At 37.5% G+C, this 27,095-nt stretch overlaps 1 protein-coding gene across 2 annotated transcripts; it reads right to left on the bottom strand.

The window, feature by feature from the left end:
- TRIM33 (tripartite motif containing 33) lies at window positions 1-27,095 on the bottom strand. Of its 2 annotated transcripts, XM_026044195.1 has the most exons (20): window positions 26,648-27,095; window positions 20,734-20,852; window positions 20,483-20,630; window positions 18,792-18,924; window positions 16,759-16,875; window positions 14,030-14,144; window positions 11,386-11,532; window positions 10,762-10,879; window positions 8,887-9,131; window positions 8,471-8,635; window positions 7,483-7,683; window positions 6,854-6,986; window positions 6,569-6,632; window positions 6,140-6,299; window positions 4,682-5,028; window positions 4,113-4,236; window positions 3,039-3,113; window positions 2,271-2,423; window positions 408-458; window positions 1-325 (listed from the first exon to the last, which is right to left on the bottom strand). In XM_026044195.1, exons 1-20 carry the CDS (start codon window positions 27,093-27,095, stop codon window positions 113-115), a joined length of 3,276 nt encoding a protein of 1,091 aa, XP_025899980.1. In that variant the 3' UTR covers window positions 1-112. The 2 variants fall into 2 exon arrangements, with proteins under 2 accessions (XP_025899980.1, XP_025899981.1); XM_026044196.1 differs by lacking the exon at window positions 408-458.

The following is a 27,095-nucleotide window of genomic DNA, read 5'->3' as shown; positions in this document are numbered from 1 at the left end:
TCTAATACTGTTTAAAAAGCTATCAGCTTCAAGATGGCCACTGTAGGCATGATAATATTCCAGAACACTTAAATAACAGTTTTTACAATAAATTTAGGTCCATATTATTAGATTACTTTATATGCACGGGTCTCTCATCTGATTTTAGACGTTTTCTACGTGGTTGTATAAAATCTTCATCGGAGTCCTCAGTTATTTCACCATCATCCTCTTCCTGCTCAAATTCAGGCAAAGGCTGGAAGGTCCTGTCTGGGTAGATCTCTGTAAGTTTATCTTCAAAGTATAATGCAACTGCCTTCCCTGCCTGTGCTACTTCTGAATCAGCCTGCGAACAAAAGAAGACAGGAATATTCACCTGTTGGAAATGCACATCCCTTCACCAAGTGTGCATGGTCTGAAACGCTTACCTTCAAATTAATCTCTTGTGTTTCTGCATAAACTTGAACAACTTTCATCATCTAAAAAGGATACCAGAGTCAAAAAAAATGAAATCATAATCCTTTCCAAAGTTATGAGATTGCATAGGGTTGGATGACTAAAGTTAGCCATAACAAGAAAACAATTTGTTATGGACTATACCTCTTTAGTTCTCAAACTCAGTGGAAGCAGGATTTAAACAGTCTTATTAAGAGTAAGACACAGAGTAAATGAACCTTTGACAAAACATACAACTCTTGTACAAATAATTTGCTCCCCATCACTTTTAAAATTGCACTCTGCTCATAATTGCTTTATTCATTTTAAAGTTTAGTTGACCAGACATTACTGTGGAAAAGTCTCATTTGAATTTCAACAGAGAAGACCTCTGTAGGTCTTTGCTATAGAAGACTACTTTCTTGGGGTGTTTATCCCACTTGGATTTCTACTTTGATAAGAGCATGTAGCTCAGAGGCACTAGGCCTAACTCGGCTATGAGTGGTCCAGTTGCCTCATCTTTTGCCATCAGCCAGCACTTCAAACAGTGACATAAGTCTAAGACACCTTTTTAAACATATCCATCAGTCTTTGCTCTCGTTTTGCTTTTGTCCCTAAGAGATGCAGCAAGTTTTCTTGTACAGTAGATGCTTCATTATTTTCCTTGATTGAGAAGGTCACATAATGCAACTTTTTCCACAGTGCTCATTAACCTCCACCTAATACAGAGACATAAGGATTTGGCGGTATCAAATTCCCAAATGCTTGCAAACACAGCATACAGCATCACATTCTGAGATGTATTTAACCTTGATTTTTATCAGCATACTTGTGAGGCAGTTGAGATTTTAAATGTTGGTTTGTGTACTTCCTAAAAATTTACCTCTTTTGAGAGCCAGAAATGTTGCCCAAATATTGCAAAATGCCAGTTATATTTTACAGAGAAATGCTGGCTATTGTATGCATTTCTAAGATCATCACAAGAAAGCCACTCCATGCAATGCCTTCTTCTGGACTTTTTATGTTTTTGCCTTAAGGAATCTCAGAAACCACGACAATGAAGTTTACTTCAAAGACTACTGTTTCTGATAATTTTTTTTCTGATATTCAGAGTATTTTTTTTTATGTTGTTTTACCTAATAACAACACTCAGGTAGCATATCTCCTTGAGTCACATTTCATATATTAGTACGATAAAATATGTGAACATCAGATGAGTTCAACGCAAAACAGGGCAGCTTCCACAATAATCAAAAATACGAATCCATAAACAAGCCACCTGTTGAAAACGAGTTTTGGTGAGAGATTAGCTATTCATGAGCTAAAGCACTAAGCTTGTAGCAAGTGCTGTAACAACAGGATATCCTTCAGAAAAGCATTTGTTCCAGTACAGAGTTTTTTCAATGGGTATCTGCTCTATTTTATCAGTATAAGCACAGTTAACCATCTAAGTTGAGATAGTTTTAAGGACTACTTGACTATCTTTTTCATCTAAGCACTGCCACCATCTGTTCGATATACATCAACATCAGTATGGTATGATGAACATCATATCTGTTTCTCAGTCACATACCAAAACCAATGAATATAACCTATTGCTGAGCTGGTTTCCCAGCATGAATAAATGTTAACAGTCTCCCTATTGAAGACTGATCTCCTCATCTAGCTAAAACTGAGCTAGTTCTGTAAATATGATGCACTTTTTAAAGCATCTGTCTAAGCATCTGCTCCATAACACAGAAGTTTAGATCTGAAGCATAGCCTCTACATAGAGAGGCTACGGAGTCAACTGGAAATAGGTCCTTTGTTTTGTGTTGTTTTTTAAGAAAGAGTATACAGATTGAAAGTTAACATACTTCATTAAACCTTTCACAGTTCTTGAAGATCAACCGGACATCTGCCACAAAATCTTCAGGAGTTTGGTAATGTTGAGAATGTTTCTTTTGCAGTTTCTTTTTCACTGTAGATAAATCCATTGGTTTCTTTATAATTTTATAGTAGTTTGGTATCTGTGAAGACAAACAATGCTTTACTACAATGGCTACATAGTTCACTGAAGTAACTGAATTTCTCTACTTATCAAAATAGCTATCAGCTGATCTTATCATGCACTGCATGCATGTTCATTAAGTGGGAACAATGTATTTTCCTCAAAGTGTTTAAAGATTTCTTTCCCACCTTCATTGTCTATCATAGCAGAGAAAAGTTTTTCATTATAGTTACTTTTCTTACAGCTGAAAATAGAAGAGTCAAGGCAGTTCCTTTCTTGCTTTCACTCCAAAACTTGACAAAGAAAGTTCTCCCAAAGCCTCTTGTAACATTTAGAATTTCATGAGTATTCTGAGTCATCCTCTTCCTATTCAACAACTGCTAATTTGAAATATCTTTAAACAAGCGGGTTTAAGATTGGGAGTACAGTCTCTGGACAGCGAAGCTACAGAATCAGATACTCTGAAGTATGGTGAAATACTGAACGACCACCAGAACTTTTAAACTGGACAAGCAGGACATGCTCCAAGCAAAAGCATTTGACTCCCTCCCAAAACAAAGTCCCTCATGACTCTAGCCTTTTAGATGCTGTGCCAAAAAATAAATCACAAACTAGTATGCAAAAGCAGACTCACCGAGGCTGGAACTGGCTCTTGAAATTCAATGCTCAGCTCGTGACAATACAGGTAAAGCAGGAGACGTTCACATTTCTTGCATACAAATAAATAAAAAGCTTCAAGTTAATATCTTTATTTATTGTCACCTCAGAAATAGATATTTCACTGCTTTAAGTAGTAGAAGCGTGTTACCAGAAAATTCAGTCTTCACGAGTCTATTTATAAAAACATCTTAGTTCTTATGAGGATGTTATTAATGTGAAAAACAACAAAACAAAGCTCTGTTCAGACAGCAGATATATTCCCTTTATGCTTTCTTCTAAATCAAAAATCTATGGCTTAGAATTCAGAAGACTACTAATAGACTATCAAATTAAAAGAAAAAAAAAAAAGAAAGAAAGAAAAAAAGAAAAACACTGTCCGAGCGAAACATGCAGTTACAGGAAAGGACTGGGTTAAGGACATTTTTTCCCCCATGAGACTAAATTTAACAATATGAAAAGAAATCTGAAGTACTTCTACAAGTTTCCTTTTAAAATATTTTTATTTCATTTGCTTGGAATTCCTTTGGAGGAATTTGATTTGATAACACTCCAACACTTTTTTCACAGTCTGAATGATAAATCTAAAAGTAATTCTAACAGTCAAGGTCATTATACCTTCTGCAAGAATGCACCTAAATATCTCTAGCACCCTTCACAGTATGAACTTAGTTCAACAAACCTACAAAACTACTTTTATTATACGTTTAGCGTATCAACGTTAAACGAACAGAACTTCTAAGAAAGAACATTGAGGAGATTAACGCATATTAAAGCGTGCATTTAAATATAAAATATATGTTTATATGTGAGTTTTAATCAGTAGATGATTACGGTTAATAAGGGAGCACTCACACAGTCACTAAGACCTAGTTATGTAGTCATATCAAGGTGATCTTATTATTTATTTGGTATTTTTGCTAAAGCCACAGTCATATTCAATTTGCTGCAGTCAGGGTAAAACCATCTTCAAGAACCAGCTGAGGACAGTTAATTATAGGAACTTGTTTTTTTTTCTTAAGAAGCTAATTCCCAAAGTTTTGAGACATACCCTTTGGTCCATAGGACTGAGGCCTTGTGCTGTTTTCCCTTTCTTACTGTGTTGAGAATTGTCACAATCATATTCTACCTCTGGCTTACTGAGGTCTCTGCAGAACGTACATATCCACTCCCCACTAGAAAGAAACAAGCACAATTACTCCAGGAATCCAGTTAGGAAGCCACACCAGAAGATTTGGATTTATAACACCAAATTGTAAGCAATAAGACTCAAGGCAATTCTTTCAGTCACAGTTTTTTCTCCTCCCCTCGTATTCCTCTCCCAAATACGTTTAAATACTTTCCAACATCTTTATCACTGTGACTTTAATAATGAACTTTACATAACAGAAGCACACTTTGAGAGCTCATTTGTTTATCAAATAAACTGTAACCAATCAAATACAAAACAATCCAGGCATACCTTTAAAATGTCTGATTTTTTTTACTGATAAATATCAACGCAGAACTAGACAGTCTTGAGAACGAAGCATCAATTACAGTATTATGTTGAAACCTACCATGTGAATGAGACCATAGAGCTGTTCTAATGAAACTATTACACTTCAGGGTTTCTGGTACCTTGGAAAGCTGAGGAGTGTTGGTACATGACAAGTCAGATGAAACACTTTGGGGCACTTTTCACAACATAATAGGTCCCCTCCATTTTGGCATACAGCACACCAGTCTTCATTTGGATCATCCTCTTTGTTATTGCCTTCTCCTCCAGTTCTAGCTGACCGATGCATTAGACTTCGCACCGGAGATTTTCCATTTACAAGGTTATGTCCAGATTGTTTGCAACTTTCATTTAATTCTGCTGGTTCAGTTTTCACATGATTTTCCAGACTTCCTAAGGCTTCCAGTTCACTTTCCAGATGCAAATTAGTTGACAATGGTGGTGTCATGCTGCTCTCAGGACTGCTAAGCTGAAAAAAAAAGTAACACATAAAAATATGAGAAGGGATCAGTTTTACAAGGGCATCTTTCCTCACATGCTGGAAGTCAAAAGCTGCCCACTGTTTACTGGCACTACAGGTACTGCCCAAAATAACTCGCAGACCATACTGAACAGTGGAGTTGCACACAACATAAAAATGATATAAAAAAAATCACTTTGACGAACAGACTCATTTCTAGTATGTAGCATGATGAACAAGCCTTTAATCGCAACACACCAATAAAAAGTCAATACGTATCTCTACTGCCACTACGAAAAGTCCTTAAGTTCCTCACCCTGCTCCCAGTACACAATCCCATTATATCGAACAGAGCTGGGAAGCACCAAAATACTCACTTGCATAAATATTTTAAAGAACTGTGAAAGTGCCAATGACAGGCCTGCTCTGGAATGAGAAATCTTGACTGACCAGAAGATTTCTGAGTATAATTACATAGACAGAGTGTTCAGTAATTCCTGCTAACAATGGATTATTTACAGGTTTCATTACCTAGGGATTAAAAACAGCAACAAACTACACAGTTGGGGGTATGTTATTGGAACAAAGACAAAATTTACATGGCCCTATCCTGTATCTAGCAGAGTATAATGAATAAATATGATCACATTCTAAACGTGAGACAAACGGAGATCAAGTTCTAACTTTTTTTCCATTGGAGTACTTTCAGCACGCAATGATACATGAGGGTACCTAAGATTTGCAAGGATTGGGTGCCTTTTGCATTTATGTCACTGGTTCAAATCCTGTCCAAATTAACAAGAGAGACATCATTTAATCCTCATTTGTCTGACATAAGTTAGCAAGCAATGGTCCAGGTCCTGTTTTCCAGCTTAATGCTACTTATGTCACGTAACTGTGCATAGCTAGCAGCCTTAATAGTGCTACAAAAATAAAGCTCGTTACTGAAGCTGACCTATGCTTAAAGTTCAGATACACTACCCACGGACCAAAATACCTTCCAGTCTTCAGAGCTGTTAATAGAATATGAGATTTAGGAGTAGAACTGCTTTAGGATTTCCAAACTCCTCTATGTGCTAGTAGGAACACCATCACATGCCGTTTCACAAACGAACTTTACCATGCAAGCGCTCCTTCTGCCATCCTCTGTTTTTTCCTGTTTTACTGTTCCTGAGAAACTGCATAATTCTTCCTCTGTTCCTGGCTCCTGCTTGACTTTCACTTGGTCAGACTTGAAGTTCATGTTAGTTTTCTCAGCATTTCTTCCTGAGGAGCCACAGCTAGAAAGGTATCACCACATAAATAGGATGAAAACTCATTAGAATAAAAAAGTTAAACATTGCAAAGGTAAACAATGTCCATTTCTTTAGAGAAGAGTTTTATTTTACAAGGCAGTGGGGAGTCGTATTTTGTAAAAAAAAAAAGACTATGTGTAAGGTTTCTTCAACTACTGGGTTGCAACAAATCCCTCTTGATCTGTTGCCAATTTATTTTTGAATTATCCATCTTTGATTTTCAGCTTGACAATATTGACTGTTAACATACTAACCTTCCTCTGCTACCTGTGCTGGAAGTGCTAGGTGGTCTCACAGGAGTGTGGGAGTTGGATAAACCTGAGAAGTACAGAAATTTACATATCTTAAACATTGCATTCATGTGCAGGCAGTTTGTCACTATGAATATGTTTCTGAACAAAGGTGAAATACAAATTCCTGAAAAAGACTTATTTTGTGAAAAAAAAAGTTTAAACTAACAAAATATCATTATTCTTAATGCAGGAAGTAGTAGGTATTATATTAAACTGAAAGATTAGCAGTACCTATCATACTCTTACCTGATGAGCCTGGAGATAGCGCTGAAGGTCCTGGGGAGGGATTCAGGGTACTTGTAGGTTGCGGGGGTAGGTGGCTCCCTGAAATATATCTACTTAGGAGGTTATCTAAATTATTTGAACCAGCATCTTCAAGCTATAAAAAACAAAAACACAAAAATTCTGAATCAGTTAGGTGGAAGTCTGCTAATATTTTTACATTAGTAGTTTCACAGTATTGCACATAACCGTAGCATCAGGCAACTTAAATTCCAAATAAATGATGATTGAAAGTCTTTGAAAGACATAACAATTTAACATAGTGATAAATTCCCACACAATAGACTTGTGGAAAAAAAAGAACAAGTGAACATAATACTTAGGGTGGATTAATTTAAGTTTTACTGGTGTAACAGTCATTAAATGCTGCTTAATCTAAAGCCTAGCAAAGGCTGAGCAGATTAGACCCATATGGCCAAAGAAGCTGCAAAGAAGCCCAAGGCAAGGACTATAGATTTTAATTCTTCTTTGACTATAAACAATAAATAACTACACTACTCTACAGAAAAATACTGTTATCCAAATTAAAAAAAAAAAGTTATAGAAAGAAAGCAGATCACCTACAGCAAAAGTACCCATTCTTCGCTACTGACCTGGATGGGTGGGATATCTGGCAGGGATGGTAAATTCTCTGGGTTTGTTACAGAGGGAATGAGTTCAATTGCTGTAACAGATGGACTTGTTGGACCACGGTTTGCATTTGCCATTGTTGCTGTAGTAGGACTAGTTGGATTAATAGTGGTATTGTGCACAGAAACAACTGGAAAAGGCCCTGCATGCCCAGGGTTAGAATGCTGTAAGAAAAGAGACCATGATTGCATTAGAGACATAGTAGAAAGCTGGTCCTCACACAGAACAGCAAAACTGAGTCCTCAAAAACTTTTTTTTTTAATATAAATTCAGTTTTGCATAAACATAACCTGACAGCTATCTAGATTTATATGAGAAGAAACCAATTTATATAGCTAGATGTTTACATATACAGTATAGATTTCTCCCATTCTTCTGTTGAATTATTTTCCTGGATAGTTCTATTTTCATGGCATAATTATTCCCTCCAAAGATAACTTTAGACTCCATATAACTATGTATAACCTTTTTTAGAATAGTTACAGCACATTTTTTTTTAAATCTTATTCTCCAATCAATCATATTAATTGTGGGGAATCTTTATTTTTAACGGTAAGCAATGGTAAGATACGTCATGCTTCAGGTTTGAAGTTAAAACATGTAGAATTAGGTTTGATTAAAGCCCCTAAATTACTTCGAACTTTGCTATTCCTGATCGCTCCTCAAGAAACCCAAAAGCTCAATGCCACTGAAAAATGTAGAATAGAAATGTTCTGTTTCGTAGGGCTAAAAAACAATAGAAGTACGAAAACCATTCTTCGTTTTTAAAGTTTGAACTTTTTTACATTGAGGAAATATCTTACATTCCAGTATGGATAGGAAAACATACATAAATGGATGTAGCTGTGAAATGCAAGGGTTACAGATAAGTACATTTAAAGCTGGGGGGATCATCTATTTTAATGAAAGCTTGGCACAATGGCACAAATGAAGCGTGTACACAGGATATACTTGTCTTTGGAGGTGCGGTTGCATCATGGAGTATTGTGGTCCACTGTGGCGTGGTATTCCTGGTATACGAGCAGCATTCTGAGCCATTCTCATCTGATGTGCTTGGAAAGCCCCACAGTTCATGTTACCCCTCTGCATGGTCTGCATGCTGATCAACCTGGGAGGCTGCAAGGGTTTTTATTTTTTAAAATTCTTACTTGTAACATGGAAAAAAAAGAAGGCAATCTCTCTCCACAGTAGTAGATTTACTAATTTATATAACATCAAGAAAATCCAATAGTTGTCATATTTAAAGCATGTTAAATTTCCTAGTATTTTCAAGTTTATAAACTGCTTTGTAAGTTTATATTTGACAGGGCAATTTTAAGTTGCAGTATTATGCTGAAATATAAAGAAAGAGCATACAATAAACTTGCCTGCTGCTGTAAGATTTGAGGACCCGTTTGCCTGGGAACTGACCCAGCTGGCTGTCCCATCCTCATCTGCTGCAGTTGCTGATGTTTTTGTGCATACACCTGCTGCTGCATATGCTGAAGTCGCAGCTGTGCTAGATTTATTTGTCCTGGAGTTTTGTTGACATGGTTTGTTCCTGGGGGAGACTGTCCAACTACTACATTAGGAGTGTAACTAGGAGTTGGCTTGTTTTCAATAACAAGATTACCTAAAGAAGAAAACAAAAAAGAACTAGCTAGCGAGAACTTACATGTCCACCTTCATTTGTCAAGGTTGACATATGAAGAATATCCAAATGCTTCTAATGCAGATTACAATTTGTTACAAAACAAATTAAGATTGTCTTCTGAAGTCTCTATAACTACACATGAGAGAAAGTGAAAAAAACTATTTCAAAAACATGAAGAAAAACAAGAATCAAAGAACTAAAAGCAGAACCTGCAAGGAAGACTAAAAGAACTGATACTGCATGGCCTGAAAGACAGCTTCATGCTTTCAACAAGTAGTTCTGTGGAACAAAAAATTTCAACAGGTAAGAATAGCAGCAGTTGGTATATTTGCAGACAGTCCAGAAGGTCCCATCACTGAAAGACTCCCAAAACAGCAGCCCTTCCTTGATAAAACAGGATGGTCCATATTGCCTAAGGATGTCCAGCTCTCTTTTTAAAAAGTTCCTCCCTGGTTTCTGGTCAATGTCTGATGCTCCATTCTTGAAAACCTTGCCTTTTTTTTTTTTTTTTTTTTTTTTTTTTCCTTATTGGAAAGAAAATTGTTTGAAGGACCATCCACAAAGGAAGTACACACAAAACATCAGAAAAAGCTCATCTTCTTAATGCTAGCTTTCTGTTAGATTTATATTCAACAAAAAAGTTGGCAAGCAGCTGCCAACTGATATCTCTGTCCCACCCCACTCTCCCTACTCTAACTCATCTCCTTTTCTTCCCTCATTCAAAAGCTGTCCCTCAAAAAGCATAAATTAGGTGATCAATAAGAAAAAAAACTGTGACATTGCACTCCTGCAGGACAAGCCCATAATAAACAAGTTATGTAATTAAGTACTTAACTTCCTTACGTGAGCACATCTTATTAGTACATCTAACAACTAAGCTACGTACTGTAATCATAACTCTAAATGCCCAGTGATGTCAGTTGTCATTAAGAATTCATACAGAACAACTCCTCCAGCTATCTTCTCTTATCAAAACTATCACCAACTCATGCCTTGGGGCAGAGAAGGAGTAAGTGGTAGCACTGAGAAAGCAAACTGAAAATGGAAGAAGTTACAGATACAGTGCCCTAATCTACTGCGTAGCAATTGCAAGCAACACCAACAACCACACAGGAACAACAGCTTAATTACTACTGGGGGCTTTATTTTACCGTTATGGAAGTGTTAAGCATCACAGAATATCAAACTATTTAAAAGTGGTTTGCTTATTCACTTACCTTGCCAGTAATGGCACACACTGGCTTGGAGCCATGAACTTAATTAAAACAACTCTTGATTTAGCCACGATTGCTCATGCCTTTTCAAACATATTAAGACATTGAGTACTATTCCACTTGTAGCTAAATAGGCATCCATAGGCAAAACTGATTTTAATGAGCCATTTACCTGCCAAGAAAGCTCATTCCACAAGTGCTCATATAGTACAGTTTAACTATTCCAATAACGTTAAAATATTAAAAAAAAAGAGGACTGCTTCTCTAGGGACCGAAACTTCACTGGAGCAAGCTTTGCTAACAGAATAAACCCACTGGATGGCTTATCTCAACAAGAGAGTTTAACTTTTCTACATTAATATGCTTTTCTACATATAAACACACAATTTCCTTACCTAAATTGACGACGTTTTTTGCCCAGAAAGTAGGATCACAATGGAAGCGTATTGCTCCATTGGCAGCTGGGACAGGATCACAACGTGCCTTTAAAATATGACGCAACTGGAATGTTATCTAGTGGAAAGCAAAAACAAGACTGTTGATGAAAATGAAACAAAGAATGAGAATGACAGCAAGTGTGCATTTTGTCCAGTGAGTCTAGACTGCTGGACCACCAACAATGACTTTCAAAAGCCACTTTGGCACACACCCTGGAAAGTGCCCAACTCACAAAAAAAAAAAATCTACCATACAACTAAGATTTTAAATGAAGGCCAAAGATTAAGAAAGTACTGCTACTGCACTGACTTTATTTCTGCACTGACTCAGGTTAAAAGCTGAAATGTCCTTATGGACCTGAACCGTAGTCCTTTTGTGACAGAACTCTAAGTCCTTAGTTTACAAATAAGAACATAGTACGTTAGCCAATTCATTCCATTATTACAGTGCTTATTAAATGAAGGAAGAACAAGTCATTGCCTTTTCCTTAGATATAGCCTAGTAAGGTTACAGATACCTAAGATATTCTTTTGACCAAGCATTTTCCAACTGCACAGACAAGTTAGAAGATCTTTCCTTACCAGTCGTTTACTATACAGCAAGGCAGTACTGCTGCCACTTGCAATGGCCCAATTAGTAAAGTTCATCACATGCTTCACTTGCCGCGAAAGACCAGTGATGTCATTTTGTTGTTGTATTAACTTCATCTGTCTCTCCTTTGTTACATTCTACAAAGAAATTAAAAATTACAATGGGAGCTTCAGATTTTAAAAGAAAATGCAGACTACTATGACAGTTATTACAAGGGAAAAGGATATATGTCTCCAGCAAAACTGCCTATACCGATGCTTACATTCACAACAGCAAGAGTTAATAAATTATGTCCTTTCCATAATTGTTCAGATAGGTGCCAGAGCAGCTTTGCTTTGTGCCAAGAATTTCTCAACTCCTAAAGACACCAACTCACTCTTTGTCACGTTACCAGAGCATGGCAGCAGGACGAAGAGCAGCGAGGGCATCGCAAAGCCAGGCACAGTCACACTCCCAGCTTGGTGCTGCATGGGGCCCTGGCACTCCTGCAGCTGCTGCAAGAGCTGCAGAGCAGCAGCCGGGAGACAAACAGCAACAAAGCCAGCCAGGCACCTTGAGGAACCTGCTTCCCCAGTAGAAACTGCCGCTGCCCGCCTGCTGAACCCGGCAGATAGACCCTGCAGCCCTTCTCTGAGGAGCCTTGGCCTTTGATAACTTGGCAACTCTAAATCTTGCACTAGAAAATTGGGCTGCAGTACTCAAACCTCAGCATTTAAATAGCAATTCCTGACTGGGCAGTTGTAATGATTACACACACACAGACCCCCACACACAAAACAAATGCAGGGAACTGCAACAAATGCCAGGAAATCAAGAAAAGTCAGAATTCAGTTGCTTATGTAATTTAACATTTGTTAGGTTTGTAGTCCTAAGTTTAATTTTACATAGATTTGAGAGAAAAAAAAAATAGAGACTATATAATTTATTCAGAACATGCTACGGGGGAAGTATGTTTAAAGTCATTGACTCCTTCAAGATGTTAATATCTTATACAACTTAAAATAGCATCATTACACCTGTATGTACAGATAAGGAAGACAATATCACAATATCATGCCTTTGAATCCAATACCTAGTTGTACTTTAAAAGTCAATACTTGTTAGAAGTTAGCATCAGTTTTGAAAGCTACTAAAGATAAAAATCCCCCAAACCCCTATAAGGATTACAACAATCTTAACAGCAAGGCAGCCAACTTGACATATGATCAGCAATGAAAACTAATACTAACCTAATACTAGCCTGCCAGTTTTCTTGCCCTTTCTCTGCATAAAATTCTTATGTTAGAGCAGGCCAAAACATTATTCCTATTTTTAGCATTTTAGCGACATATTTTTAACATTTCAGATAGATATATATCGGTGCCTTTCAAAGATAATCACAATTAAAAAAAAAAGCTCTAAGTCCTCATGCCAAAAAGAATCTATTCTGACCAAGCTCAACCATTCCTTGCATTTGACTACTATTTTTTCTGTTTCCAAAGGTGAGTAGGAATCCATTATAAAACAGTGCAGCAAGTAACATATTCAAGATGGCAACACAGCACGTCATCATATGAAGTGAAAGAAGAAACCTTCCCTAGACAGAGCTTATGATCATGAAGATCTGTCTACATTGTTTTATAGCCATTTGAGCACTAGTGCATATCACAGGCCATTTTGGGGTCCTGCTGAAGGCTACCCATGTGACAATAAAGCAGAGTGAGCCTGTAGCGACACACTCATTTAATATCTGAAAGGTCCGTGCTGTTGTCCCATCCTTTCCTGAGGCAACAGCTTCTCCGGGACACAGAGCCCTGAGGGAATAAACCTGCTCAAATGAAAATTATTTAAGCAAAGTTTTCATCAAGATCAATTTCCCATTGGGTTCTCTAAGCAGCTGCAAAAATACTGGTGTCTACACAATGGGGAAGGAAGGAATCAGCACTTATCTCCCCCTTCAAAAGCAGAACAGGCAGGTACTAGATCAAAATCATCATGTAAATATAACTTTGAACTCAAACTGGATTAGGAGAAAGCACAGAAAAGAAAAGCTTTAGGAAGTCTTCAGAACTAGCAAACATCCCCTTTGCTGCCACCACACTGCATAAGCAAAAGAGGAGAAACTTATTTTAACTAGCTAAAAAAGCCTACAGAACAAAGAATGATGTAAAGTTGCATCAAATTGTCTGCATCAATTTGCTGTTGCTCAAAACTAAGCATATGGACTTGTCTCTTAAGAGTTTACACTGAAAAAAAGCTTCTAGTTAAGGTTTTCAGGAAGACACAAAAGCAAGCAGCTCAAATGTTACAATGCTAATGTATTTCTATGAACTTAAATTTTTACAGACCTCTCACAGGTACATTATAACACAGAAATCTGGCAAACAGAATGAAGGAATGAGATTTTCATACACTCCTTTCCAATGAGTCTGATTTTGTACGAATCAGGCATGGACATAAAAACTAAGCAAACCCTAGGCCTTAGACTAAGAGTTAAATGGGAGACAATTCAAAGGATACACCACTCCTGGACAGTATCAGTATTGCAACACCTACAGCCACACCAAGCAAACTGTTCTCAAATACGGAATATGATTTTTTAATAGGGGATTTGAAACAGTGAAAAACACTATTTTTTTTTAATCTTAACTGTACCTCAAGCTGCTGTAAGAGAGATTTTCCCTTTTTATTGATTTCATTGATGAGGGTGAATATAGCCACTTTGATTTCCTGTTCTACTCGTTTGTTAGTTTCATTTACTTCTTTTATCCTAAAAAAAGAGAAATGTATTATCAGGCAGTCATTTTATACTATGCCGCCAAATACTAAACACCGCAGGCATCTTCCCACCCTTGAAGAGTGAAGGAGCAATTTCTGTATTGATGAAACTTTGATAAATGCAAAATTGATAGCCTGTTTCATTTCTAATATAGAAATGGATATTAATCATCTGTTTTGGAAGAAAACATCTAAAATTTCAGCTTTGGGGAAAAAATGAATAGTTTGAGATCAAGTTGATACCTCAATTACAACTTACATTTTACTTGAAATAATACAAATCAATCCTTCTGATTTATTCATTTATATATACACATATATACATACACAGAGCAAAGACCACCTATGTGAGTGCATACACGTGTATATGTGCATATGTATATTTGCCTCCATATTATTAGCGTCTTCCACTACAAAGAATTAACTTACAGTGTCTTTAAATTTTTATACTACTACCTATTAACTAGAGATAAGATAATCCTGAACTTAAGATCAACTTCTGCACTCTCAAAAATATTTAAAATAAAGTTTATTACATATCTATGATAAATGCACAATATGGGTATTAGCTTTTTGCTAATCATCTGCCTAATGTTAGTTTACACTATTCTCGTACTTTATCACAATTGCCTTTCAGTTTTAACACCTCATACTTTTTCATTGTCACTTTCTTCACTTTCAGTGTTTTCACTATTCTCAATCTTTTCAGACTCAAATAAATCATCTTCAGTTCTGTCCACAGAATCTGAAACACAGTATGTCTTAAACTCTACTGCAAATTCTGGATTTATCTGATCCAATGCTATCTCTAATCCAAAGACAATTAGCATTGCATCGGGATTCTTTGCTCTGTTTATAGAAGTCAGAGCATAATCTCCCACCAGGATTCAGTTTGAGTATAAAGCTTCAAAATATTCTTTAAGGGCTTGTTACTACATCAAGCATCCGACCTTGTGACGTATGATCACAAGTCCAACGCTCCCTTCTCTCTGATGATCTTCACTGCTGGTGCCAGATGCCCTTTAAAAGCATCTAGGACAAATGTTCTAGTGAAAGCACACCTGGTCGTCTACTCCAAAACAAGCATTCAACACCTGCTTCATTAAGTCAGTAGATATCCATTCCTGGTTTTGGTACTTAACTGTTCCAGTAGGCAGTTGTTCCTTCACCATTGTTTTACAGCTCAAGACCACATATGGTGGCAATTTCACACCATCTACAAACACCACCAACATTACTGTATTACAAATCTTTTTATTCCCCAAGGTTTTTATGATGATTGATATTCTGCTCCTCTCTTCAATGGTGTAATTGAATAACATGCCAAAGTAAACTGTTATAACCACTTGCACTGTCTGTTTGGTTTAGCTGATAATCATGATCTTTAAGCAATTCAACCCTATACTCAAGGAATTCACTGAGTTTTTGGTGAAACTAGAACTCAGATCTTCACAGGGTAAACATTACTATGTTTTATTCATAAACACCAATCATTACTGGCCTTGATATCTTGACACAGATTTTTCTGGTATTTCTTGAGCTTTCACAATTTAATTATTTCCCATACAATTGGGTTTCTGTCTCTTCTTCAAATATGCATGAATCCAACGGCTTGTTCTCCTAAATTATGAGCTGCTTCTTTTGGGTTCACTGAATAAGATCCATGTGAAATCAACACAGAAAGGCTTCTGTTTTCATTCCTTCCATCTTCACATGTTTGCCTCTGTTACATCATTTGTCTTTCTAGCCTCACAACTAGCATGCTTATGCTACCACTAGGAGTTAAAAATTTGCATGAAAACTTCTCTTATACCATTTTTTGCTACCTCCAGGTGATGTCATTTGCAAATGACTTAAGATGACAGTTTTATGAACATTCTGCCAAGAATCACAGAGGAATTTCCTGATCTCCAGATACCACAACTTCATGAACATCTGAAAAACCATCAGTGATCACATGTTCTCACTATGTCCATGTTCAAACTTCAGGCTGTGTGGAGCATATCTGTGCTCCTTCATAGATAAGAGGGCTCCCACACCAGTGTCACATTACCATATTGGCCCCCAAAGATGTCCCTGAATATAACCTATCTGTTGAATTTTTAACTAAAAGTAGCTAGAGGAAAAAAAAAAAAGTCTTGTTTTCTTTTCTGGCAAATACATAAATTTGCTTGCCTAATTAAAAATAATCAAATTCTCTGTTAAATTTCAAAGTTTTACACAGGGAACAAAAACAGTGAGCCTTTCAAATAAAACATAGGCATATCTTTTTAAATGGCCAAAACATCTATCATCCAGAGTTGAATTTAGCAGAAATCATAGCAGAGGTTTAGTAGTTTGCCTTCTTTACAAACTGCAATAAATGTCACATCTTTGATTCTACTCAAAGTTGCCTTGACAGACATCTTAGACTTTTATTTCTTTCAACAATATCCCACAGAAGTACAGTATTAAAGAAAAAAATCCAAATGTATTTCACAGTCCTGCATAACTAAAGCTATAGAATCAACTAAAAACTAAGTATTCTAGTAGTTCTGCCATTTGTCTAAAGATGATTCACTAAATGGATAACACAACAGTAACATTAATTAATTTGGGGTACTTACCTATTCTGAACTTGGGTAGCTGCAAAATTTACATAATTCTTCTTTTCAAGAAGTTTGGCCAATAGGTTCTCAATTGCACCCTTCTGGTTCTGGAAAGCTTCTTCCAGAAATTGGTACCTTTTCAATACACAAGAGAAGATATAAATTCCTGAACAGCAATATGCTGAAGTTCCCAGTTTACACATGAAACTGCATTTCCTACTAAAAGCTTGACAAAACTGAGAGAAATATAGAAAATTGAAGTAACGTATCCATATCAATGTGCGAAGTTTTTCATAACTAATAAAATACTTTGCATACGTATTGAAGACTGAACCTTTGGGTATCACTTATGAATACCAAGTTCACAAGAAGACTATGCACTGACAGGATTTTTCAAATGCTTGTGTTGACATTGACAATCAGTTTGTCAAATGGACTGAACAACAATCACTGTATTTATCTACCACTTTAGAAATTTTGCCAGAACTCTTGCTATTGCAAATATACTTTTCATCGTATATTATTTCTAGCTTCTAAGTAAGTAGACTGTAAATTATCTAAACTAGCACAATCTCACAGACTCAGGCTGCAAAAATACAACAGCTTTCTAAAGAATCACCATCAATTCTCTCATCTAAAGCTCAGAATTGAGCAGTGTGCCATGCTGCTACTGAGGTAGTGATCCAACAACCTCCTTTGTTGCGGAGGATTAGGATTACAGGTGACAAGTAAACAGGAGATTAAAATCAATTCCTCTTACCACCTGACATGACTTCCCTTCAATGTGTTACCAAGTTTCATAATAATCTCAATTTTACTTCATGACAGAAGAAGCAATCATTAATACTTTACAATGGTACATAGAAAAAAAAATGTAAGAGATATTCATCTGCAATAAAACATCCTAACAGCAAAGTACACTCCTCTCACAGTAAAGAGAACATATAAGTAGAACAAGATATATCTTTTTGGACTGTTACTCAGCGTCAAGCACACAACAGAGAGATGCAAACGAAGTGGCTAGAAAAAAAGTAGCTATCATATAGTAGTAGGCTGAGCTTTCTGGAGAAATGTGTTTTTAGGATATTTAACATCAGGCCTGCGAAGGAAGAGAGCAGAAACATTCCAAGTTTTTACTCCTTTAATAGCTTTAATTTAGAAGCTAAAGGTTCTTCATTAGGCTGCCCTGGTAATCTGAGTGTACTCAAAATTCTGGAAAAAAATAAAGCTAAATTCAGCATTGCAATAAACTTTCAAGCACATTTACAGGAAAGTGTTATTTAGAAACTGAACAAAAGAATCAGCACTGAAGCAGTTGACAAACTATAATAGAGAATCTATATATAAATATATAACACTGCAAAGCTACCTATTATGCTTTCCGAAGATTCAAACAGCTATACTACAGAGTTGATCAAGGGTAGGAAGTTTTAAGGTATCCTAAGACATTTGGTTTTTTTCTTCTAGTTACTAGGAAGAGAGCAAGCTCCTGACCTATAGCTTCTTTTCACTTGGAATGCTGCAACTTTAAGCCAACTTCCCAAGCAGATAGCTTTATTTTCCTAATAAAGTGGAATAATCTACAATGCTAAACTTCTTGCTAAATTTTTACACAATTTACCCTAAACCGAAGGAACTGCCACATAATAAAATACAATCTCTAAGAAATTACCTCATCTGTGAGTCACTGCATCCCCTTTACTTTTTCACAGCACCTGGTGTTCAGGGCTGTAGTAATTTCCATTTAAATGTTTTATTTGCATCCTCAGTAGAGTGACAGCACTAACAAATGCCAGGCAAGTGAACGTGTTAATCATGACAAATTGTATCAGACCACATTGCTCTGAATGAGATCTAAGGTGCCTGACATAGCTCAGCCAGTTATTACTCTCATTGCTTTCAGCACCCAACTCCGACTCTCTCTCCCAAAGGAGCATTTCAGTTTGAGGAGTAAATACAACTGTACTTAATGAAACAACTGTGTAAAATCAAGGTCATTTCTTTTGCTGAGGAAGTGCATCACAAGTGCAAAGACAAGGTTATATATGTACCTGTGTTCTTTGTGCTCCAGTAACTGGCAGTCTCTGCATGTCAGCCTGTCACATGTTTCACAAAAAAGTTTTAATTGTTCTTGTTTGTGGACAGGACAGAAGACAGGACGTTGACCAGATGCTCCCACAGCCTCTGTTTTAAAAATAAGTCATTTTTGCATTTTAAAATTAAGAGAATTTAAAGAGCAACACTGCTAATTTCAAAATTAAAGTAACAACAAGGAATTCAGATAAAGCTATGAGTTACTGTAAATATATTTTTAGCAAATTATTTTCAGTGCCAATGGTTTATAGCTGTTTACAATTTTATTCAGAGGGAACAAAGAGTTCTTCTCCCTATCAGAAATGCTGAAATGACAATGGCACCTCGTAAGAATGCAAGAACTGTTTCTACTCAACCACTGGACTTGTGTATGCCTGCTAAAAGATTAAATGGCATTCAATTTCACCTCTGACACACTGAAGGATGATCAAATGTCTCTCAAATTTCAGACACCTGAAGATTTTCTAAATTAATGCCACAAAATCTTTACAAACTAAAATATGTCATAAGCAACTGCATTGGTAATTGCAAAATGAACAATAACATTACTAATGCTATAGTTATATCAACTCCTGTTAAACTGGAAAGCTTTTCCATCAGAGTAAATAAATGTCAAAGAACAGTTCTAAAAATTGCCACATCTTCTAATTAAGCTTGTTCAAGCTGGGCAGCAAGGGAAGCAGCTTTTAGAAGATAAAGCAGGTAAGGATTAAAACAAGTAAATATAATTGTCTTCCTGGTATTTGCAAGTATTTTTGGAGTTTGTTGTATCGTGCAAGTTATTGCAAAGAGAGCTCATGAATCTAAAGCTGACACTTATTAAAGGAAATTTAAAGTCTCCAGGGCATCTCATAGACTAAAAACCAAGCAAGGAACAAGGTCTTATCAGCACCTAATAACTGGTCATTCCCTACAATCAGGTGAGGTACTAAGGATCACTATCTGTTAGGTAAGTCAAAGAAAGGCTAAATTCTTTCCATCCTGATTATATGCCTCTGATTCATGCTTTATAAATACCGACCTGATTTTTTTTCTATAAAGTCTGCTGTATTAGAACAGTCATTTTCTGTAGCTCTCCAGTGGGGTTTCTAAAGGTTAAATTGGGCTATATAATCTCGACAGTCACAGTACAGCATTCTTAATGAAAAGCATGTGTAATTTCTCATAATAGCCTGTCATTTAATTACATCTTAATGGGTTATCTGCTATTAGAGGACCAAGAAGTTTAAACTTAAATAGGTGGGATTTATATGAAACATTTCCTAATAAGACATAAAGAAAAGTCTCTCTCAAGATGAAGTTTGTCAGAACAAGTGAAACGAGAATTTTGATGAAGGAAGTTCAACAGTAAACATTTTAACTATTAATATGAATTTCACCAAAAAAATAGCAGAAAGCGGTACAGTGTTATTCTTCTGAAGCATGAGAAAAGCTCTAAATTGTTTTAAATTAATAGAGTAAGACATCAAAATCTCTCATCCTTGGTATGATCAGCCACATTTACTTTGCAGTACCAATCCAACAATAACATTACATTAAGTAAGAATATAATCTTATTCGTATACACTTCTCACCTGTGAGAAAAAGAGAAAAGAGAAGAGAAAAAGATTTTACTACAGGTAGGACTAAGTAATCTCCAAACACTCACCTGAAGATACATCCTCTTTTTTTCTAATCATATGATCTTTAGTAAATTTTACTCGCTGATGAGCTTCTATACAGGTTTTGCACAGCCATTCCCCACATTCCACACAAAACCCAACAGCGCTAGCGTTATCTTCACAGCTTGTACACACCTACAAAATGAAAGAGCAAATTTCCTTCATTCTCCCAAAGAGCATTACTACATATAGAAACACAACAGTACACAAAATTCAGAAACATTGCAAAGTGACATACCTGTTCTGATTTCTCATCAGAGCTACTTGGTGCTTCTGATGTGTCTTTTACAAAGTAGTTATCCACCAGGTCAATCTGTCTGCATTCCTGGCGACATACTGGACATCTGATTACACCAACTGGAGGAAAAAAAAAAAAAAAAAAGTAGTGTGTGGGGGGTAGTTTTTATAATCACCTATTTTGAGAAAATGAATGGGAAAGCCAACACACCAGAAGCAACAATAATGAACAAAAATGTCCACCTCAGCTTACTAATTTCATGTAGGTATGTGAAGAGATGCTACAATGACAACGTTGTCCTTAAAAAAACTGGCATTATCCAAATGTAACAGGTTGTCAAAAAAAAAAAAAGAACACTTTAAAGAATTGGATACTTATAGTTGTGAGAATTTCTACAGCATACTCAGTTGTTCTGTGCATTTTCTGAACCAATACATATCTCCAGCCAAACCCTTTGTTTACCCCAAGCAAATGTCTTCTCATCCCTCACCCCCATTAGACTCAAGACGTCCTTCAAATAACTTTTATAACCAGCTCGTTTTAAGGTAAATGCTGGGGGAAACGTACCCAAGTAGTCTGGTGTGATGCTTGTGAAAACACCAAAGTGTCACCGTGTACTTTCCAACATAACCCCCATCGCTGAGGCCAAGGGAAGTGGATGCAGTAATATGCACTATCTGAAGTCTCCGGCAATTTTTCAAATAGCGTTCTGAAGTGAAAGTGTTCTATTCACACAAGTATAAAGAGTTTCTAACAAAAACTCTTCTTATGCCAGATATATTTGTCTTTCTACATAACCTAAACCAGAGAGTTTGCATATACAAACAGTTTAAGCACTGGTTATCAATTAGATTAGCTCCTTTCCTGCACATTTCAGAAGATACGCTTTGTTATTCTCTGCATTTGCTAAAAGACAGTTCTAAATCCTCAGCTGGGCTGCAAAGCCACCACTAAATGAACCAAAATAACAACAAGAAGATTTCTAGGAACAACTTACACTGAAGATTTTAAAAAATCTATTTACCACTAGCAAGATGATTAACACATTCTTCCTAGAAATGTTACCCAGTCTTAATTCAAGCTCCTATGTATTTTTACCATAGAATTTGGCCACTTTTTAAAAATGAAGCTTTCGAAGGGATCAAGGACTTAGGTTTACTGGGACATTTGGAACACTTTGAAATGTAAAGGTAATTAAGCTTAATTCCTTTGTGGATATTCTGTTAGAATACTAGGTCTTATTTAATAGAGATTAATTACACCGATAGTTAACTAGCATTAATTTTTCCAAGTGCCAAGATTAATGATAGCCTCTTTAGAACACAAACAACTCATTTCAGAACAGCAGCAACAATCCAAGTAAAAAACCCCTCTCAGCAAACCACACATGCTTCAAGTGTATGATGTGAAAAATTACTGGTATTTCACTATCAAATGTGCAAGACTTTTCATTTCTGCAATAAAGACTCCCCCATATGGAGAACATTGAGATCTTCTTCCAAAATTATAGAATAATATAGAGAAGCCATTTACCAGCTGATGTGTATATACCACTGCACAACAGAAATTTCAACCTTTTACCTTTCAAACTATTCCATCTCAAAAAGATCACAGCTAAATTGGAAAGGGGATTTTTAATGCTCTCTCTCTGGTTAATAACATGAAACATGACAGATGAAACAAAGTCTGAGATCTATAATTCCTACTATACAAAAGTCAAGTTTCACAGATTCAAATCACTTCCTATTAAAAAAAAAAAATCTATTTTTGATTTTCAGGTTTTTGTTTCATTTTGTTTGGAGGGGAGGATGGGGGGAAAAGACATCTCCTCATCTCTTTTTTTTTAAACTAGACAAATCACTGAAGGCTTGAGGAAAATGGAATGCTGAAATAGATGTCTCTAATGTGCAGGTCCTGGGCTGCATTCAAACCACAGATAATTTCTCCTAGCCCACGACTTTTGCCCCAAAGAATACACAGTGGGGTGCAAGCAGCAAATGCTGTTCTCCAAGTGCACTTTGCATACAAGATGTGGACAGCGTTGGCACCTTGGGTGTACCCAAACCAGCAGCTGCGTGCATGGCAACAATTAGAATACTGTATTTCAATAAATTGTTTTCTTTCCCACAAGAGCATTTATTTTCACATTAATTATATTAATCGCTATAAAGATAGAAGTCTTAACTTGCTCATAAAAGAAACAGACACAAGTGACTTTCAGAAAGCAAAAAGAATACTTAGTTAAAGGCATCTTTCTATACAAAGAACTCATAGATTTATGCAGTACAGATCACTGGAATTCCAACATTAAACTTATGCATTGTGTTTGTTAGCATTAAACTTCTCTAAATGGATCACAGACCTAAATAAAAGCTTTGCAACTCTCATCCAGCATATTAGATTTCTTTTTTTCATATCTCAATGCTGGTTATCTTCAATGGTAGCTTTTAGAGACACATTTATAGAATTCATGAAGGCAGGACTAGTTTATATTCCCTTCCCAATCCTAATAATTCCTGTAAAAACTTCCTATGTTCTCAAGGACAGCTTCCTGTTATTCCAAAGCTATAAATGAATGCTCTAGAAGTTAAGGGCAGCAAAGTAGTTAACAGTAAAGCAAATGGTTGACAACTGGGTTGTATGTTTCAGATATGTAGTATTTAATTCAAATCCCATGCAGCTCAGTTTCACCTAATGATAAAGACAAAAAGTGCTTCCCTGACAAAAGCACTAGAAGTGCTAAAAAATATTAAGTGAATCAGGTGCAAATCCATGCTCAGGGTTCACAAGGTTTTAAACTACAGTTTTTCTCTGGCTTATTCACAGCATGGAAATAAGTTACAGCTTATTCTAAATGAAGCGCTCAGCTAACATCAAATTTGATTTTTCCTGCCATATACTTGACCAAGCCTTAGCAAGGATACCACAACTATGCCCAAGCACACAAGTGTGCTGTGCCATGCACTGCTGCACACAACATGTGGCCAGAACGGAGGCTGCCAGCGAGCACCACGTGCCTGACCCACACGGAACTGAAACCCCAGGCAAAGAACTGAAGGTTTGCTTGCCCTGGCGAAGGGGGAGCAGCAGAGACTAAATGCACAACAAGTGCAGCACTATTTGAAATTGCTACAAGCCACATCTTCCTTAAATCTCATGCTAGACATTCCCACTTCTTGGCATAGAAAGATTTTAATAAGAATACAGATATGAGAGGCGCATCTATTTAATTCTTTTAATTATATATGATTTAGATAACCAAGCACGCTAAGTTGAAACACACACATCCAAGGAAGTCAGCAAGTGAACAAAATATAATATACTTTGGAGCAAAAAGCAATTTTCTGTTTTTTGTTTGTTTGCTTGTTTTTGTTTCTTTTTTTGAAAACAGAAAAATTGTTAACAAAAAAAAATCTACAACATAATCCAACACCAACTATTAACAGGACACTTCAAAGAACTAGAGCTAGAAGAGCCACACATTCTCTCTACCAAGATAATCTTCTTAAGACTGATTGTAAATAACTCAGTGAGGCAGTGAAATCTCAAAACAACCTATCTTCCCAGGAATAAAAGCAATGAGTGCATAAACAAAAGAGAGTTGCTTTGCAGTATCTTTAATTTTGTAAAATCTCCAACTTAAAAAGAATACACATTTTTCAGGATAGTGTAATACTTAACAGAAGAACGCATTTTCTTTTAGGCTTCTGCTCAATATAAAAGAAATGGTCTAGCTGGAAAGCTGAGACAGCAGACAGTAAGAGTTATCTATCCACCCAAATAAAATGCATACTTCAGTGACCTACACAGTCACTTATATTTTATACAACTGCAACAAGTAGGAAATCACCAGTTACTTCTCATACTATAGCAAACTACAACATTAGAGAAGTATTTTGAACTTCAGCCAGTAATTCTCAGGCTCAGGAATGAAGACCATCTTTCTGTCCTCAACAGGAGCATTTCTCAAAGAAGGAATGATGCGGTGGCAGGGAGGCCAGCATGGACCAGCTGCACATCCTGCTCCAAGCCTCTTTCCCCACTCTTGTCGGTAAGCAGCGCACTGCTGTCAGGGAAGGGTACTGCTACTCAGAGAGCTGCTGTTTATGTACTGATCTTGCACTCAACTCCCGCTATTATTGTCCAACAAATACATATATTTAGTATTTTAAGTACTGCCAACTCATAATGAACAAAACCTGAAAGTAAATTAAGAAAGCAACCAGAAAATATTAAAGAAAAAAAAGTTATTTCAAGGCATCTGTAATTCTTTATGTGTACAGTATCTCCAAAATAGCAGGGAAATTTAGATGCATATAAAGTAGTACACAGCACATGATCGAGCAGAGAGCCTGCAGGTGAGTGTAACCTGCTTCAGGTACAGCTATGGGTAACATTTCCCATTAGTTCATGAACACAGAATTTGCTCAAAACAGGATAAAAAAGCCTTTAAGAACTACAGAATTACATTTAAAAGTTAGGGAAAGTACAGAAACAGCAGAAGTGAAAGTAAAACAAGAATTCCCAACTGTCATAATCTATGCCAGCTGGGAAGGGATCCACAGGACTAAGCAATATGGTACTTCTCTGTATATTCAGAATCTCCATTTTTACCTCATTTTCTTGCAGAATGTTTCATTTGCCATCCAACTGACTGCATTTGTAATATGCAAAAAAGGCTGTCCACAAAACTGCAGTTCCAGTTGGTCAAAGCTTTGCTCCTAAATGACTCACTGGAATAATAAATATCATAACAACTGGACCATACATATCATTACCTACATGTACATCCTGCTCAGGTCAGCTAAAAGTTCTTGATGCACCAATCAAACGCTGAATGCTTATTTCAGTGAAGTACACAATCGACTGCTCTTAAAACGTGTATGACAGGAACTGATATTCCAGTTTATATTTACCTCAAAAGTTGCAATTTAATCTTTTTCCAACATCTGTTCCTTAACAAACACATTCACTTAATCCCACTAATTCCCAGAATATAAACCTAGTTTTGCATATATTGTATTTTTTAATGATGTACCTCATGCACAACACAGAACCTAGAACTTGACAATAAGGACTGTAAGTTCAATCGAATGCTTTAGTCTATTTAAACTACATTCAATATATCATCTCTTTAAAAGTGATGGACCTTCTACAGTCATATCCCAGAGGAACAGGTTTATTTTGTATGAAAGAACCTCTACTAACCCAAGTTAATTCCTCATCAACACACCACTGTGCAACACAGGAAAAGCTGAAGTTGTTGCTAAAACCAGGAAGCTGTCACTGAAAGGTTTCTTCAACTATCAGGCCCAATTAAGAGCGATAAGGCCACCAACCAGGCCCTTACTTTGGTCTGCAGATCACAATGTTAATCAATTTGCTAATAACTCCAGAAGCTTTACAATCTCACCCCCGAGCACACAAATAAATAAGTAAAATCCAAGCCGCGGTTTCAGCAAAAGTAGCTGGAAGAAATCTGCGCCTGTCCCACAGCACAAAAGGTGTTTGTGCAGAGTAAACGGGCAAAGCAAGTAAGTGGTGAGTGAGACTGCAATGTCTGAACTACACACAGAGGAACCCGGAAACAAATCTGGAAGCAAGTGTATTGCACACACCACTTCCCATTGGGCACCTATCCCTGTATCCAGATGTCACTTGGAGACGTGATTCTCACAGGCAGAAACGAGCAGACATGGAGATCGTGGGTATCACCCGTCACGCGGTTCCTCTGGAGTTGGGATGATGAAACAAAACACAGCTGTCTGCACACTGCCCTTCCACGCATGGAGAGCAGCTCCCAGACCCCGCAAGCCGAGGGCTGGCAGCAGAACCGCAACCTACCACGCATGGCCCGGCTGTGAGAGGAGGCCGGCTTGGCCCCGCAGCCGGGCTGGGCCCGCACGGCGCTCACCTTGCTGGATGTCGCCGTTGGCGCCGCCGGGCACGGGCACGCTGAGCTGCCGCTCCGGCTCGGGCAGGCAGCGGCGGCAGAAGGAGTGCAGGCAGGGCAGCAGCTTGGGCTCGGCCTCACGCCGGCTCTGCAGGCTCTGCGCGCACACGGCGCAAGTGTCCAGCAGTGAGAAAGGCCCCGGTGCTGCCGGCGTCAGCGGCGGCACCGGGCTGGGGCCTGGCCCCGGGGGGGCCCCAGGCCCCGCCGCCGCCTCGGCCTCCGCCTCCCCGGGAGCGCGCTCCACTGCGGCCGCGCCCGGGTTCTCCTGCTCCTCGGGCGGCGCGGGGATGGGCGCGGGCGGCGCGGCGACCGAGGGGGACGCGGCGGGGGGCTCCAGGCCCCCGCCCCCCCCCGGCCCGGCCTCCGCGGCCCCCTCCCCGCCGCCGCCGCCTCCTTTGTTTTCCGCCAT

Source organism: Nothoprocta perdicaria, unplaced genomic scaffold (assembly GCF_003342845.1).
Source record: "Nothoprocta perdicaria isolate Ctin4 unplaced genomic scaffold, notPer1 scaffold_353, whole genome shotgun sequence".
Taxonomy (NCBI): Eukaryota; Metazoa; Chordata; class Aves; order Tinamiformes; family Tinamidae; genus Nothoprocta; species Nothoprocta perdicaria.
This window is presented reverse-complemented; position numbering and strand designations above follow the sequence as displayed.

Coding starts and splice junctions, on each gene's coding strand:
- TRIM33 (XM_026044195.1), bottom strand. CDS start 27,095: ATGGCGGAAAACAAAGGAGGCGGCGGCGGCGGGGAGGGGGCCGCGGAG. Junction 6,987..7,482: donor CAGATATCCCACCCATCCAG/GTCAGTAGCGAA, acceptor TGTTTTTTATAG/CTTGAAGATGCTGGTTCAAA. Junction 326..407: donor CACAAGAGATTAATTTGAAG/GTAAGCGTTTCA, acceptor TTTTGTTCGCAG/GCTGATTCAGAAGTAGCACA.